Source organism: Drosophila montana, unplaced genomic scaffold, assembly GCF_035044405.1.
Source record: "Drosophila montana isolate Dmon_TW-CO22-7 unplaced genomic scaffold, ASM3504440v1 contig_3266_1, whole genome shotgun sequence".
In the NCBI taxonomy this organism is placed as follows: domain Eukaryota; kingdom Metazoa; phylum Arthropoda; class Insecta; order Diptera; family Drosophilidae; genus Drosophila; species Drosophila montana.
This window is the reverse complement of record NW_026998148.1, coordinates 76,200-94,149: the sequence shown is the minus strand read 5'-3', so window position 1 is coordinate 94,149 and position 17,950 is coordinate 76,200. Positions and strand designations below refer to the sequence as shown.

The following is a 17,950-nucleotide window of genomic DNA, read 5'->3' as shown; positions in this document are numbered from 1 at the left end:
TTACGGCAATTTACATATCCGAAAGCATGTGTGCGGGTGTCAAACTGGTCATCGAAACAGTCAAACGACAAAAGCCGTGCAAATGCGTTTGCATATTTGAGTATTGTTTTTGCAGGTGCGCGGAAGTCTGCCTGCGTTGGAAATAAAGTTTAATGGGGTACTAAAGAGTGAATGCAATGACAAGTGCAGAGCCTTTATGTCTGTGTAAACTGCTCCCATGAGTTTTATATATATTAAGTTAATCGGTTAATCGGCTCTCAGGCTGCGACCACTCAGCATACAATAGAAAGAGGGTCGTTATATTGTATGCTTAGTGCTGCAACCTATCAGAATCCTATATGTCAGTACGTGTCAGTTAATCATTGAGGCACAATAAATAACTAAAATTCCATTTATCTTACTTCTACGTTTTTGTAGAGCACACAACCCAAGAAATAAATAGAGAGGCTTTCATCTGCCTGTTATAAATGCATTTATAATTTATTTTCGATGGAATCAAAATAGTTTTTCTAACTTTTATTGGTAATAAATATGATGCACCCTATGGAATAATTGTTTTTTGAATTGGAATATATAACAATTTTGTTAATCGATTATGTGATAAAATAGGTAAAAAAAAAATGTTTGGTCATAAATTATGACAAAAATGCGAAAAAATTTTATTTGTGTAAGTGGTAAAATTTATTTTCTCATTTGGGAATCATTTTTTTTGGAGTTGGAATCTCAAGATTGTAGTTTTTATCTAATCTAACGGATCCTACTTTAAAAAAGATTCTGAGGGGTCCACTTTTCTGTAAAATGCGAATAGTGTTGACTAACAAAGTCTCTAGTCCCCCAGTTCCCTAACTTTGCCAAAACTTAACCGATTTTGATGATTGCGGGTATTTTGCCCATGACCGATTCTACATCTTAAGTCTATGCGTATCGGAAAATAAGTTTTCTGCATGGTAAATTTAAAATTTTTGTGGCAGCCGTTAAATTTATTTACGATCCGACGAACAACGTGTTAAGATTTGTAGTGGGGTCTACTTGAACCTGATTATTATGGTGCTTTGTGAAAACCACGCAGCATGAGTCTGCGAACAGAATTGAGTCAGCAGTCGACATGCATAAAATAGACAACTCGAAAACCGGCAGTGGAAAAACCTCTTTTTTACTCAATATTTTTGGTAAAGATACTGCTGATTAAACGCTTTATAATGTTGAAGATTTTTTTAAAACTTATTATATTCCTGCTTACAAAACGAATGGGTTTGATCGAAAAAGGTATGTTATATATATGTTTGTACTTTCACTATGTACCTATCGACAATTGAATTGAATGTTTCGTCTGATTGACACCGATTTTGAACCCATCATCGAACCCAAGTCACTTGTGTGCGTCCATACCACGCACGATTACGTATTTCATTTGGAGCAAAAATACAAGCATACTTCAAAAGAAAACAATAATATGCGCACTAAATTCAAAATATAAAATATTCCGTATTGAAAAGAAATGGCGATCGATTGTCGTTGTCCGTTTTAGTGTCATAAACAATAAAAATATGAATGCGCATCGACAAGGGAAATAAAAAGCCAGTTTAAATAGGCATGACTGCAAGACAAAAAATCTCTTTTAAAAATTGGGTTGTTGTGGCATACAGGTACACACAAATCTGGGAGATTTGATCGTGACTCTTTTTCAGCTTCATTGTGGTACTGATGTAACACATAGTGCGTGGTTATGTTTTGCTTACCCCAGTGTCTGTCAGGTACAGTCCTGAAGGCTACTATTAAATGATTGCTGCATGCTGTAAATATGGTAGATCTTAGCAAAAATCGGTTATCGTTATATAAGCAACGAGTATAAGCAATTGCTTTTACTCCTAGTACACGATATTAAAATGTAGTTTTTAATTAACATTTCCCAGTGGCTTTTGCAGTTGCTAGGCTTACGTTTAGGAAAACATATTTGAAATTCAAATTTTTTTTTGTATTTCACGCAAAATGCACAGACAGTCGCATAGCTTTGTCAGTATGCATTTCTCATGCTATGCATGCAGAAAATTCAAGTAATTTGCCTTCACTTTCCGTTGTCCACAATTCGAACGCTACACTTAATAAGCTAATAATTATTTATTCATAGTTTTCATTTTTATAACGGAACTACACAAGGTGCATTGCAAAATTGTACATTATGTATGGTTCACATCGCATTTTGTACTTCACTCACAATGCAACCATTGACAATGGGGTAATCCACTCCCTATACCAAATGCCAAAAGTTAAACAAAGGCGGCACCCACCTGTAAAGCACCCCGAAAACGAGAGAACGAGCAAGCCGCAAGCCCACGCCCATCCGATTTCTGCAAATTCAGAGTAAATACCACAAACATTTTGTTAAGCATCAATTACTTGAATAGGGATTACGGTATAGTTCAAGATAGATTGTTTCCCTTAATCTGTTGGCTGCCAGCATATAAATGTTATATGTTTAAATATAAAAAAAGTCTATTGGGATTTAGCAACAATTGAATTGCTAGGGACTCTCAGCTTAAAATCAGGAGTAAAATTGATAAGGGATAGAATCATTTAATCGAGCAACTTCAATTTATTAACTAAGGTTACACTCGCCAATCCGATAATTGAGACCAAAACAATTGACCAGTTCTTGGCTAATGTGACACAGTAAACAGGGTATGCGAACCGTAAATACCTTCCTTCTTGTTTTTGTTCATGTACTTCAGGCAAAATTTTGCTGACTGGCATTAGAATTGAAAAGTGAACGGAGCTCTTGTCGTTTGCTTGACTGGGTCCGGTCTTGCGCTTACAGATTTTAGTGGCACCGACATTTTGGGTGCGCCGTCGAGAAAAAATTAGAAGTTAAACTCGTGGCATATGGGATATAAAAGGTATCCCACACTTTAATTATTGTACGGCGTTCTGATTTGAATTGTTCGGTGATCATATCCAAACAATTTGTGTGGCTTGATTAGCCATTGCAATAATCATTATTAAAAGGTAGAAATATAAAAATCAACTACACAGTCAGAATTGTGTTTCGTAGTGCCAGACCCAGCGAATTAAATGACATTTTAATAATGTATGTACAATTAGTTCGGTTTGCGTTCTCAAAGCCCGAGCTAAAAACCAATTCAGGGTCATTAAACGACTTAGCAAGACAGCTGCCGCCTATAAAAGGCGAACCGGCGCGACGGTTGCTGCTATTGCGCAAAAGTTTGACGCCAACAGGCAAAAAAAAATATACATACAAAACAATAATTGTTTTACAGTCAGTCGGTAGCGTACTAACAGCGTCATAAAAGCCCCAAGCTTAGCCAGTTTTTTTTTTTTCGGAGAAAAAAGCTAATAATAACAACTGAAACGCAGTTTAAACGGTAAAATTTGCTAATCTCAATTGACCAAAGAGGTTTCTATTGGCAGCTTGAGATGCCACAAACAACTGCAGGGAATGGAAGATATCTTATATATTTAATTTTAAAATAAATTAGCAGGCTAATCTTGAAACAGTCAAAAATGTCATCCTCATAGGCAACATAGACTAGATGACTAATAACCTATTCACGTAAAAGGCGGGCCCAACGATTCTTTGTAATATTCAATTGAATTTCAGCAGCATAGTAAATTGTATAATTTTCAGCAATTGATAAATACTAAGTTTGTAAAAAAAAAAGATTTTACTTACTATTTACTTTTTTAAATGGAACATAAAGAATATTGAAACCTCTATATTTCATAAGTTACCGGAAAAACGAATGACTCAAGCAACAAACTTGGTAATCCGATATTAGACCCAGTCCAGCTAGCGATCGGTACATACCTTAAATTAAAATCAGCAAATAGCCTCCACCTTGGTCATTCAGTCAAGATAGGGAAACAATGAACTACTAAAAATTTAAATGAAATCAAATATGTAATCAAAACAATCCGCACCAAACATCATTTGGGTCACATGAAACAACAACATTTAGTATTCAAGTGGTAATGCCCCTGCATGGTATCTCACAGTTTCAATGTTTCAACTTTATTTTTGTCTAACAAATGTGCATATTGGGTATACTATTTTTAAACAAGGAAAGTGGTTACTTACAGGTTGAGTTGAAATGCAAACTTGGACTGCTCGGAGCAAAGCGTAAGTCTGTAGACGAACAAGCCGTGCCTGTTTGTCGTCTTTGACGTTGAACTTGAGCAGATGCCACGCATATTGGAAGTAAAAGCAAAAGCAGCTAACTTGGCAAAAAATACACAAAATTTATTCACAAGTGAATTAAGGCGTTAAATTATTTCCAATTGAACGGTGGACTCGGGTTCATCTCGTATAGTCACCAATAATACTACAGGCGTTTCGCGGTGGTCGTTTATTTCCTTTCGGGTATATCTCATGAAAATTTATCTTAAACTCTTTTAGAGCCCTTATCGTTAACCGTGTTAATTCTATCAATCGAAAGTTTTTGTTTTTTAAAACGCTGAGACAAAGCCTATGTGTTGTATTCAGTCCCCCCTGATCATCAATATGGTTTGAAGAATAAATTGCAGTCCATTGAAACTAATCTGAAAAGGCTTTTAGGCACAGTAGTTAAGCAACAAATTGAGATTCTTTGTAAAGCAAGACAAGTAAAAAGCAATTCCCAATAAGTAATGTTTATTGCAAAGACCGTAGACAGCGGTGTCATTGATACAGGTAGTACAGAAAATCGCGAAATTCGTATTTTAGCTTAGTCGAACTAGCTATGTATGTACCTTGGACGGCTACAGGAACTTATATACCAAAGAATGGGAGCACAAACTATATCCATTTATTTGTTTATTATAAATGATACATATTATGTTATTAATAATAAAAAAGGAGAGATTTTTTCAAAATTTTATGAGTGATTTCAAAATAGGTAAAAACAAAGCGATTTAAAATTGCCCAATTTTCCTGTTCGTAACATTGTTGATAGCTTGGTCACGCTGACTGCCAAATGTTTAATAAATATTTTAACAAATTACACATTAACCTGATAAAATACAAGTTATCACACATGTTTGTACTTATGCGTGTATTGTGTATGTTTTTTTTTTCGTTCGCTTACGAAAACTCCTCATAAAAAGCTTTTAATAAAACTGTCTAATAGTCAAAGCAAATATTATAAAGGCCACAACTGTGCAGTCACAGCTAAATTAAACACCTAATTAAAAAACCAGAAATCACTTTTAGTTTCGGGGTGCCGAGTATTTAATACCCTGGGAGACATATTGCAGATTTGTTTTCGTATAATTTGTGAGTTTGCGTGTATATCAACGAAATGATATAATCTGCTCATATAAGAATCAGCCATTGATCGAAAATTTGTCGGAAACACATGTGATATTTCATAAGCATGGTATAAAGAGTAGTTTTTTAATATTATCTGCAATGGTGAACAAAGTGAGATACAGTCCTACCTAAATTTAGCATAGACAAAAAAAAAAGTAGCAACATAAATCAAGTAACTCAAAATTTTTTTTTAAAACCTGCTATCTATATACATATGTCGAATATATGAGTATGTATTTATACAAAGCCCCTTGTTAGCTTGATTGAAAGCTGAGCCAAACAGGCGTGTGAAAAACCAAAGTCAAGGTTTTGTGTGTTTGTCTTTACCAGAAGTAGGGTAAATTTGAGCTTGGGAACTCGATTCGCTATCTCTCTGGGACTTTAACGCGTGTTCTTTAAAATACGCAACCAACAAGAGTTAATACATAAATGCGTTAAGTAGACCGAATACTTCCGATGGCTGTCTGCTAAGTTATATCACTTGCATAACCGAGACAATGCTTGTCTCCCTGAGAACATGTTGTTTTGTTTGAGTTTTATTATGTTATTTCTGTTAATAATGCGATGACTAATAACATGTTTCGCATCGCGATCGCTTAAGCGGATATTATTTGTTCAAAATTGTTTGCTGTTGGACTTTTATCCGGTTTTTTATGATTGTATGTGTACGTCTAACAATTATTGAGATTTTTTGGCGAGAAAAATTAGTTAAGAAAGAGTAGCGTCAACTGATACTTTTATAAATAGATACTGACAAAAAATTGAAGGCCAATATCTGATCATGGGTCAATCAAAGCCGCCTGGAAATATCCATAATATAAATTTACACCTTAGGCTACGATAGACCTTTGTTTTTGGTTAATACCTCTTTAATAATTCAATGGCCAAAATATTGTGTGTGTGTACAGTGTAAAACTAAAATCGTCTGTCTGTCGTCTGTCGATATCATCCAAAAATACAAATTTTAAATATATTTAAAAACCCACACACTATTTTGCCAGTCAGTCTCCACACAAAATGTATGTACACGTGCGACTTATCCGTGTCACATCTACCATTTTTAACTATGTGTTACACAGCTTATGCTACAATGCCAGGACATAAAGTAGACAACTTAGGCGGGATAGAGAACAATGAACATGTTAAGAATTATTGTTGGCATGCAATCAGCACAAAAGCATCTCGTAAAGTGCAAGAAGGCGTTCTCTAGACAGCAGTTGCTGGATCTATAAAGGCATCGAGGCTAAGTGGTAAGCCTTGTTTGCGACTGACGCTACAAAAGTGATATAGTACATTGCCAGCGAATCCTACGCATTGTTGATGACGCGTCGGATACCTGTGGAATTTCCAATGTACCCTGCCAGACAATACAAATTTATAGCATTTTTATAATAAAAAACAAAATTCGGTTAATATATTTATTTCTCATATTATGCAGATAACTTGATTTATAACTGTCAAGTCCAACAGAATTTCTATCATATTTGTTATAGCTTGATTAATAAATATAGTTTGACTTAACTTATATCTACTCCCAACTTAACCACCTTATAAACTATATTATTCTAAAACAAATTCGCTTTAACATCTAGTTTTTTTTTTAAATTTTTAAAATTTCTTTGTGTAAAAACAAATAAGCTTTCCCCCATGCTTACAACAATCAGCGTGAGTAACCTTAAGAGTGGGGACGAGCCAGTCGAATTATTACTTTCATAATTTGTGAATAGAATAATATTTTAGTTGGTTCATATTAAATATGGAGTATTGCTCAGTTGTTCAATTGGATCTACAATTTTAAATTAAAATTAAAATGTCATCCAAATTTTATTTGTCGACTTTTTGTATGCAAACGAGTTAAACATGTCATTCCATTAAATACCGTTAAATAAACTTGATCCTCTCCGATATAAAAACAAAAAAATTAAATGAGATAATTAAATAGGTATATTAAACAGAAGTAAGAAGCTTTAATGTTAAATCTGTATTAGCAAGGCAAATAATACGGTATATTTTCGAATTCAATCTCAAGTTTTTTTACATGTGGTGGATAATTTTAATTAATATGTGCGCTTTAAATATATGTATAACTTATACATTTTATTGCATATAAACAAATTTTGTTGTAAATAATTGTTAGAAACGACCAAAAAGTTCAATGACTTAGTCTAAACTTGATAATGTATATGCTGTATGGACTACAGTGCAACATTCACCTACAGCTTTTAATGCCAAGTGGCCTTTGGTAGCTGAGTTGAAGCTCGTCTGGCCAGTGGCATGAAGCAGTAAAACTGCGTCAATAAATTTATTTTATAACAAATAAAGAGGCGCAAGCGACTAAACATAATGTCATCAAACTTTACTTTGTAATTGGAACCAGTTACTAAGTGTTTTTTTTTTTTTTTTTTTTTGTTCCTCGCCTTCAATGCTTTGGTGGTATTGAAAATGTGGCGGGCCACATCAGGTTCCCGCTGTGATTAACCAAATTGGCAGCGTTGCTGCAATAAGCCAAACCACTAACCGAAAACATGAATGGCTGCATCAGGTAATTGACTTATATGGCAATTACAAGAAAATCACCAACTTCGACCAGCTGTGTGCTGATAAAGACCTACAGTTCAAATTTGTAGTGTGAATAAACTTTTGATGATCCAGCATCTGACACAATTTCGACAAATGCGTTGCATAGATAGCTTCGATTGACTAACGTGACAGCCCAGGCTCTTTGGATGATTAATCGTCCACTGCATGTTGAAAACCGAAAGGCATAAACTCGTAATCAGTTCACTCTACAAATCATTACATTTTCTTCACTTATTGGAGCAGCTCACTGACATACGGACGGCAGTCGGTACCTTATATAATGGACTCTAGCATCGTTAATCGATAAGTACTTTGTCATTGTGGTGCCGACGTCGCGTCGTCGGCTAAAACAGCTGTAACTAGTATGCGTTGCTGGCCAGTGAAAGTGAAAGGTTAGCACCATGCACAAGCTGCATAAAAAATATTTGAAAAATTATGCGCAAGATAATAAGTTGCTAGTGCGTAGCCAGGGAAGATGTGGTTACTGCCTGCATCTGAAAAGTTGCCCTTGATGGCCTTGAACGATGAAGCTGACTTAACGGAAAACACATGAAAACAATAACAACAAAAAAATATAAGCTGCAAGGTCGTTGAACATCTGCGTGAATCCAGTTTATAAGTTTGCCAATTTACACAGGCGAGAATGAAATACATGGTCTTTAAGGCCAACGAGCCTTGCACTCACAAAATGGTAGCTGGTAAATCTGTTGAATGTAAGCATAAATATTTTAAAATTCAATTGAATACCATACAAAAGTCGATTCTCAATCAGCCATAGCTTATGAGGGCCAAATATTAATTACTGCACCATTGTATGGATTAGTATTGCAACTTGCAAGTATACCAAGCAGCCTTTACTTATATGTTTTTACAAGCATAAGCTTCCACTACGGGGCCAGGCATGGTACGTCGTTTAAATTGGACTGTGTCCTTGCATCGTTTGTACGCCCAAGACCCATGACGGTGTCAAAATCATTTAGCATGACTGCCTTTCTAAATTGTTGTGCAGTTGTGTGTAGTTACAGCCTTGAATTATTTGCTGTCTACTTCTCTTTATGGCTGTAACTGCCACTGTATGCACGTAATTGCACTACACAAGTACTTATATACGGTGGGTAGTGGATGAGTTAAAAAATGTAGGGATTCCTAAATAAATATTAGGTATAAGCAATGTTAGGGAATGTCATAAGCATTCTAAAGGCATGTCAAACAAAGTTAGATTTGTAGATTTGTGGGTATTAAGCCAAGTGTTGTATTTCATTAAAATATATAGATACCAAACCTTAAGTGGCGTTTCTGTGGAAAGTTAATGGGAATCGGAACTATACAATATTATATATTCTATCCGAATAGCTTTAATCTTTGTCAAAATTCATTGAAGAAGTGTTTCGCTCTAAAACTTAACCCGAGCAAGGCCAAGTCATATCTGCGATGTAAGTTGTTCTCTTATATCAAACACAGACAAAGTTAAGTTTACTTTTTTGGATTCTTCTAGACTGACACTTTGATTTGCACATTATGAATGTTCAAACTGTCACTATCTTTTACGGATTATCTCATAGATTATCAGATATAAGTGGTAAACACATCTGGTACCAAAATTTTGATTTGCAGCAAACGATAGTTATGACATAATACGATAAAGCTAATAGAAAACTCATTTATAAAGAAAGTGAATAAGTTTGTTGTTCTAATTATGAATGTATATCACTCTATGGCAATGATGTATGGATATATGACTGTCCATTAATTATGATTGCCACACACTTTTCCGCTTCAGCTTACATAATTGTATCTACCATACATATTTTGATTTGGTTATTATAAGTAAGCGAATAGAATGTCGGTCTGTAGTCTGTTCAATCAATTACAAAGATACGGTGCGAAGTCGCCTTAGTTCATATGCTAGCGTTACGGTTGCCTGCCTGTGTCAGTGAGTGTATGCTCTATAGGCAACGAGCCGTAAATGTGAAACACGAATAAAATAATCATAAAAATGAAGAGTTTTACGCAATCCTAACCGGGCATTCAACCATTAGCTACACACCGTGAGTGAGAAAAAGCACTCTGGACGCTAAGTCTGGGGCAGAGGCAAGTGTGACGCTGTTAACTAGAGCAGACGTGCCAGTCAAGGCAACTTGTTGCTATTTCACGAGACGATTTATAGAGATGTCAAAAGTTTTATATATTTATATTTGCTTGTTGTGAGAGTGCAGCCATGCTCATTGCACATTGAAAATAATTTTGTCTGCAGCCGGCAATGTGTACTTGTTGTGTGTGGACACAATGAGAAGGAAAGACAAGTAATTCAAGGTAGGTTACGCCATCAAAAAAATTAATTGTATAAAATATAATAAATCGGATTTGATGGTTTTTGTTAAGCTAGGTGTCGTTGACGTATGCGTACCAAAATTTCATCGATGCGATTATTCATTATTCCACCCATGTTACAAATAAAAATTTAATTCAATTTTCCATTATTGTTAATTGTAAGATGTCATGGACCCTAACCTATCGCAATATTTGCACTACATATGCATATATACTACATACATATCTACTTTATTCATATTTATGAATGTTCGCCGGGCGCGTGTTGCCTTTGTTGCGCTCAGCTGCAAGTGGGAAAAACGAAAGTGTACAGCAGCTACAAGCGCTATAAGCTGTGTTACGCCATATGCATGCACAAAGGCACAACTCTCAGATTACAATAGTTTAAGAGTAAAAGCAAGACAGGCATGTCAACTAGTCTAATAATTTAATGATGCCCTTCCGCGTGTGCCAACTGTTTCGCACGATGTGCATTGACACTGTCTTTAGTCGTGAAGTAATTGTACAGTTCTCGTTTATGTGATTTTTTTGAACTTCATTTGGCATTGATATTTTTTCATAAAATGGAAGGAAAAATTATATTTTGGGTGTTCAGCTCAAAACCCTTGCAATGATTGTAAATTAACACGGTAAATAAACTTGAACTTGAAAATCGAAGACACCTTTTGTTTAGCTGTGCTTCCTCCATATTAACTGCATTTAGTTCATTTTTAGACAAGTGAGAACATTTCAATTGTGTTCAATTGTGTGTTTCGTATAACACCAGCTAAAACAGGTAAAAAAAAAAACCATTGAATTAGGAGTTAGTGGCAGTAAAACTTTTATGCTAACATAGTGATCTATAAACATACTACTTTTGTCATCTTGTATAAACACATAACTTACTCTTGTTGGCTTTTCTTTTTGGTTTTTTGAGTAACCGACAATATTTTATATGGCGTCCGAATGGACACCTGTCTAAAAAGTCACTAAAAAAAATAGCTTTGCCAACCTTAGACAATTATAAGTGATAATTATCAGTGCACGAATGAAAATAAATTTACTTGCACGTGCTGGCTTTCACAATAAAAATGTCACTTATCATATACAGTTTTTAGGGCTACCAACCAACGTGTCATTATTTTCGCCTTCACTATGTCATGCTTATGTATTACTTATGCCATCAATATGTTGTAATTATATGCATTAACACCTGACCCCACGGGCCATAAGCTGGACTAGGTTGATTTCTTTTTGCGGCCAGTGCATTTTAATTCCATTGCCAATAAATAATTAACAATTACCAAATCTTTTCTCAATACATACAAACGACTGACAATAATAAACAGCCAAAAACGCAAACAACGTGGCAAAGCAATTTTTACTTCGTGTATATGTATGCATTGTAACAAGCGATATACCATAACAGTTTTCGGAAAATGAAAGTGGAATATGCAGCGCGCCACCGCTGATAGTTCAATGAAGGCAAATTTAGCGAAGGAAAATAATACGTGCACGTAATATTAGATTGCCTGTACGAGTGTATTTTATTATTGCCTCCAGTAAAAAATTTTATATAAAATCTTATATACTTTTACATTGTAGGTGAGCTGTAAGATTGCTTCTTAACCCAACGAACATTCTAATGTAAACGAATACACAATTACTACTACTGCTACATAGTGTATATACTTTTACTAATTGAATTTAGTAAAATTATTATTTCGACAGTTCAAAAGTTTAGAAAATATTTAAGTGAGCTGTGTTTGCAAATTATTTACAGTTATTATAACCGCAATTTGTTTGGTAACATATATCGTTCACGGCACTCAAGTCTTGCATGTAATTAATATCTGTGCCATAAGCGAGCTAACTGATTGGCATAGCTTACATAAGCCCGATATCTTGTGTTTTGTTAAGTGGACAGTGCGAGCTGGCCAATCGCCTGGTTCGTTGTTATGCTTGAAAATGATTATGTTACATATTATTCGTTTGAATGTATGTATGTTAGGTAAATAGATCAAGCAAGCCAACATATTTGAGTATCTCCAAACGGCCTTCTGTAAGAAATGAATTGTTTATTGTGTAAACACGGTATTGGCTTTGCAATTGATTTCATTAAGGGTCGAGCCTAATGAAAGTCTTAGCATATAATTATATACATGTCTTAAACTAACAAGTTTTTGCGATAATTGATCGAATTACTTCTGAACAACTTAGGATAATGCAAGTCAAATTTACCTAAATCAAAACAACCCTGTACCTATTGAAAATGTGTAAAAAAGTGTATGTTGATTTTATTTAAATGGATGGTCCACCTTTTTCTTATCTATATAAAATTTCTAAAATGTGGATAAAAATTGATTTTTAAACATAACTTAAAAGCCATAATAGATAGATAGACCAACTTCGGTATGTGGGCTCTCGTATAGTATACGCTCATAAGGAATTTTCCACGTTTAGATACCTCGCCCATTCCCAAAATTGCAAGAAACATATTTTTAAGCTAGAACATTGTAAATTGCGCAGTTTGCTGCACATTAGTTCAGTGCTATTTATAAATGCATCCATGAGTACCATGATTATTTAAAGAGTCCAAAAGCGTGGTCTTATTAACATATTATAATACTATATCATTCGATTTGACTTACACACTGTGCTAAAATTTAAACAACACATCTTAATCATAAACTATTTCAAGTAATGAAAAAATGTTATAAAAAAATTCGAGCTGTTAAAATTGAACTTTATTCCTCTGATGCACTTTTCAGCATAGCTTACAGTTCAAAGTGAATGGTCTCATCCAATGACTATACCTAATACCTACAAAATCCTGCCTCGTACTTTTTGTGAGCTTTTAGAACATTTTTTTCAACTAGTGCAGTGTTTATGTAAGCTGATTTGATTTGCATATATGGTTGATAGCTTGATAGTTAGCTCAAGTCAGCAAGATACGAAACCTACTTAGCAGCAAGTTTGTGTCTTAAGTCATTTGATTTTGTTTTTTAATATGCATTCAAATACGAACTCACCTGTTTCGAATAACAATAGACATAATCCCAGAAGCCAGTATAAACTACGTCGATGTGTTGAAAACTGCATGTTGCTGTTGGTATTGCGCATCACTGTAACTGTAAATTTTCTTGATGCAGTTGCGTTTTTTAGGTTAATTCACAGAATTCGAAATACCAAAATGCAAGCACAGGCCGACATTCAAACGGCACGGCAACAGCAGCCAAAAAAAATGCCAGTCTTTACTGCAAACAAAGGCTTGATGTATTTTCGTTTGTATGTAGACACATAAGTATGTAGAAAAAAAACAGTGTCGTAATCTTTCAATTTAGATTTTTTTTCGTTTTCAAGCTTTTGTGTTACAGTTTTCTTGAACTGTTTGTATTTTTCTTGACTGTGGGTGCACTTTGATTCAGTTTTGTTTCTATTTTTCAATGTGTGGTTGCAGTTATTACTGCCTATTATTCGCACATTCATTAGTTATAATCACAACTTTGTTCACACACACACTTTAATTGCAAAATGAAGTTTTACTTATTTTTTTTTAGAAAATTATTACTTTGGATTTTCTTTCCGAGAAGCTGCACCTATAGTTCCGACAAAAATATTTTTAATAAAAGCACTTTAAATAAATAAATGACGTTACATATGTGTTGGTAAAAATACAGAAACAAAGATTGCCTGCTTAGCGGTAAGATTTAAATTTTTCACGCGCTTTTCGCTATCGCACTAAAGAAAACCGAAAAAATATATGCTAAGAAAATGTGAAGCGAATTAAAATAAACAAACAGCCAGGCTTGAGAGTTTTTGTTTTTGTTGATGTTTTTCTTGGCAAAACTTTCTTTTTGACGTAAAGCCAGTCCGAATACGTTTGCTTTAGCTTTTTCGCGCACACATGCTCGTTTCTTGAACTATAAAATGCAGTTGTGGCTGCTTTCTATACGTAAGTTAGTTGAGTGTAATAGTCACGAATTTAACAGGTCGAGGCTTACAGGTTTATAAACACATTGATATGCGTTTTATTGTAATGCTTGAAACCGTTTTGAACTTTGCACACGGGGTTCTTGAGCAACAGTTTATTGCACTTCACCAATTCTAACAGCCAAAACACTTCTTACCGTGCGCTGAAGGGAACACGTCCTAATCGAAACACCTAACCAACGCGACTGTGCACAGCAAGTGCTTCAAGTAAGTCAGCTGGCCCAAACCAAGCCAGATTTCCACGCCAAGCTTGGCCTGCGTTGTCGTTGGCTGTTAGTTAACAGTACCCCTGTTAATGTTGCTGTTGTCTTGGTCTGCTCCGCGCAATGCCGTTTGCTTCGACGGTATCTCTTAAGCTTTTGAAAGTAAGAGTAAAACCTGTCTGACTCACAAAAGCTTTTGTTATTAACTGGCGGCTAGTTCATGTTACTCTTTAGCTATTAATATTTGCTGGTAGACTGTGAATTGATATGGCTCTGCGAATTTGATGGCTTAATTTTAATTATTTTTATGTGTTGTATTTTAAAAACACATCGATCTTAAATGCCACTAGCCACTTGGCTAATAGTTTTATTAGGGATTGTACGCACGGGGTATTCAAATGTTAAATTTGGGCATTTTATTTACAAATATCTATAGTCTATAAGAAATCAAATCAAATCAAATACCTATCTTAACCCCGCACGCGGTTACGATAAGTATTTCATTTGATATATACATATGTGTATTTACACCTTAAGGGCTATAAAGTTAAATATTGGCTTACACGTTTATTGACGCTGTTTATCCGATTTTTATTTTTATCCAGCACATCTTTAAATAACAAACACGAGTTTCAACGATTGGCTACAACTTTTTTTACTTTACTCGATCGAGTTCCGTCTCAATTTAAACCCCTATCTAATTGCGATTTGAAACGTAATTCACCGATTATTCCGAATGTAAATGGGGTTTTCTGTAGTAGCGGACAAATTTAATTCTTCCAAGGGCTGGACATTGGCGCAAACGTAATATTTAAAACATAAATAAAGTATTGGCCGGACAAGGCCGGATAATATCCTCTATGTACTTTCTACTATACCAAAGACAGAACTAGTTAACAATTATTTTTTGCAGGTGTGAGTGCGTATTTAAATTCTCTTATAACGAAGGCAAACCAGGTTTAATTAACTGTTTTGATAACTTCCTTGCAGCACTGTTAATTGAAAGAGCATATCTTTATATATCGCCCTACTTTGCAATTCTCATGAGTTCATGTAAAAAGTAGTCTTTTATTCTTTGAATATAAGTGCTTTATTAACAAGTTCTGTTGGCAATCCAATCATCTTGTATGCATATATATTTATGTATTTACAAAGTTTTGTCTGTATGCAGATTTGGTAAAATTATTAAATACATGCTAGTTTTCCTATTTCGATAGGCAAATGAGCATCAAAACATGAAACCATCGCCGATAAATGCTTAAACTTCGGCGAACCGAACAGCAAAATTCGAATTGAGGCAGATGTGAGGCAAGTCTAAATATAAAGAAATAAAGATGCTATACGAGAAACAACATGTTAAGTTTTGAGACTATCGCTCTTAAATCCTGAAATATATGCTCTAAAACAGTATCTCAATATCGAATATTATCGATTACTTTAAACGGGTCAAGTTATTTTAAAGGTTTTGAGACCAACTCACGAACAGACAGACGGTCAAACAGATGGACAAACAGACGGACTCGGCTATTGTCACTTAGTAAGAATATAATGGGATCGGAGATGGTCCATTTTCATAAAGCCAACGTTTTTACCTATTGAAATGTTTCCCCGGCTCTTATGAGTAAAACTAAGACTTAAAGGTTTTTATACGTTGATTCTACGTAGTTTATTTACTACCAACTTTGCATAGCAATCTAATGAACTGTATGCGTGCTAATTTTTTTCTATCCTGTCTTTCTCTTGCTCTTGTTACAATTCTCTCTCTTCTTCTTTTATTTTAGTGATATGATATAAAAGGAAATAAAATAACCGAGTGTGATATAGAGAATTTTTGGGTAAGTGCATATTTACATTACGTATATAAAAATAGGAATACATATTGAGGTGGTTTCGGATCTTAGCACGGGCCATCCTCATGAATTTATAAAGATATAAAACCAATTTGATAGGAAATAGCGTACAAAAACATAGTGCAGATGAAATTCACAAAACCCTGTAATAATACTCACTTTCTTTATAAAAGACTAATAGTCTTAGTAAACAACAACAGCGACTTCAACAATACTTAGGTAAAAAGACCCCACTATACTCTATTCTCTGTTCCAACCTATGTGAGCCACTACTAAGAGAAAACAGGGCAGCACGCAATTGATGACCAACTAAATCGACCTTTTGATTCCTTCTGCCTGTTACATACTTTTACACAAGACCATTTAGACCATCCGAATAAATGCATTTTGCGTCTTCATAGTTTGGAACATGTTTAAAACTAAATATAAGAATGTCGGCAAGACTAAAGTGGATGCATAGGTATCTGGGTTAACTGCTATGTGAAGTATGTAAAATTTAAACACCTGGTCAGTTAGTTATAATGGCTTAACTGTACAAATATGTCATAGTTACGCCAAAAAGTTATTAAGTTAACGTACATTTTCATAAACAAATTAATCTATTGCGCCACAATGTCTTAATTATAAAACTCAACCGACAATTGACGCTTTAAATTTGTGTTAATGTTACCAAAAGTTTTTGTCAAATTTTTCGAATCCATATGCCGTTGCAAAAGGTTCAGGCGGCGCCCCTAAAATGTTTGCCATTCACTTCACAAATGGGCGGCAATAATATATCAAGTTATAACAATCTTGTTGCCGTGTCAAACTATTATCATACCTTGTACTCATTAAATGAGGTAGAGAGGGTAAAATAAAATTGTGCAAATGTATTACCTGCTGCTTAGGTCATATGTAGAAAACTACATCAAAACATATGTATGCGTTTATATAATTTTATATATATATATATATGTACATATGTGTAGTATGTATATGTATTAAAGAAATTAATACATATGAGGATATGACACGCAGTATCCATTCATATATATATATATTTATATTTATATATCCTCTCCGCTCTCTGTGTATATAATTTAAAAGTATGTGCTCAAAAGTACTACACTATAAGCCGATTGGAGCAAGAGCTAGGGCAATGCGAGCACAGCAGTCCCTGGTAGCATATTTATAATAATACACAATCAATTTAACTCTATATTGCACATTGACAAAAAATACCTCAATTTTGAGTGTGTACATTAAACCGTTAAGTATTCAGCCTTGATAACTTCCCTATTAATGCGTATACCAAACAGTCTATTGTAAGCCCAAAAGCCAATACAAGCATACATGCCCAGATCTACATTTGTAACGGCCTTCACGGCAGATTGTACATTGTATCTACTTGCTGTGGTCGAAAAACCGATCTATTGTACTCGCAGCTTGGCCAAAAATGGGAGTGCTGCCATGAAGAAAAGCTTACGATCTAATGGCCCTGGTGGTTGAAAAAGCTTTTGTGAAAAGGCTAAAAGCCTCAATTAATTAAACCGTACATGTTTTTAAAGTTTTCTTATTATATGAGTAAAACAATATATTCAACGAAAACTTTTTAGATTTTGTATCCTTATCGAACTGAATAACTTAAGGGAAACAATTGGCAATTGGTCAATAATACAATTAGTTATAGTAATTATCTATTCCAATACAATTTATTTTTAAAATGTTAAAAT

At 34.5% G+C, this 17,950-nt stretch overlaps 1 protein-coding gene across 9 annotated transcripts in view; it reads right to left on the bottom strand.

Annotated features, from left to right (window-relative positions):
* Cda5 (Chitin deacetylase-like 5) overlaps window positions 1-17,950 on the bottom strand; it is a 38,639-nt gene that overhangs the window by 20,402 nt on the left and 287 nt on the right. For 6 of the 9 annotated variants that reach the window (XM_064690476.1, XM_064690486.1, XM_064690474.1 and 3 more), the window contains exon 2: window positions 13,225-13,323. The exons of 2 other annotated variants lie outside the window; for them this stretch is intronic. In XM_064690476.1, the coding sequence (XP_064546546.1) occupies window positions 13,225-13,315 (91 nt within the window). In that variant the 5' untranslated portion in view covers window positions 13,316-13,323. Of the gene's footprint in view, window positions 1-13,224; window positions 13,324-14,322; window positions 14,488-17,950 lie in introns of those variants that run through there. One more of the 9 variants, XM_064690475.1, reaches the window with a different exon arrangement.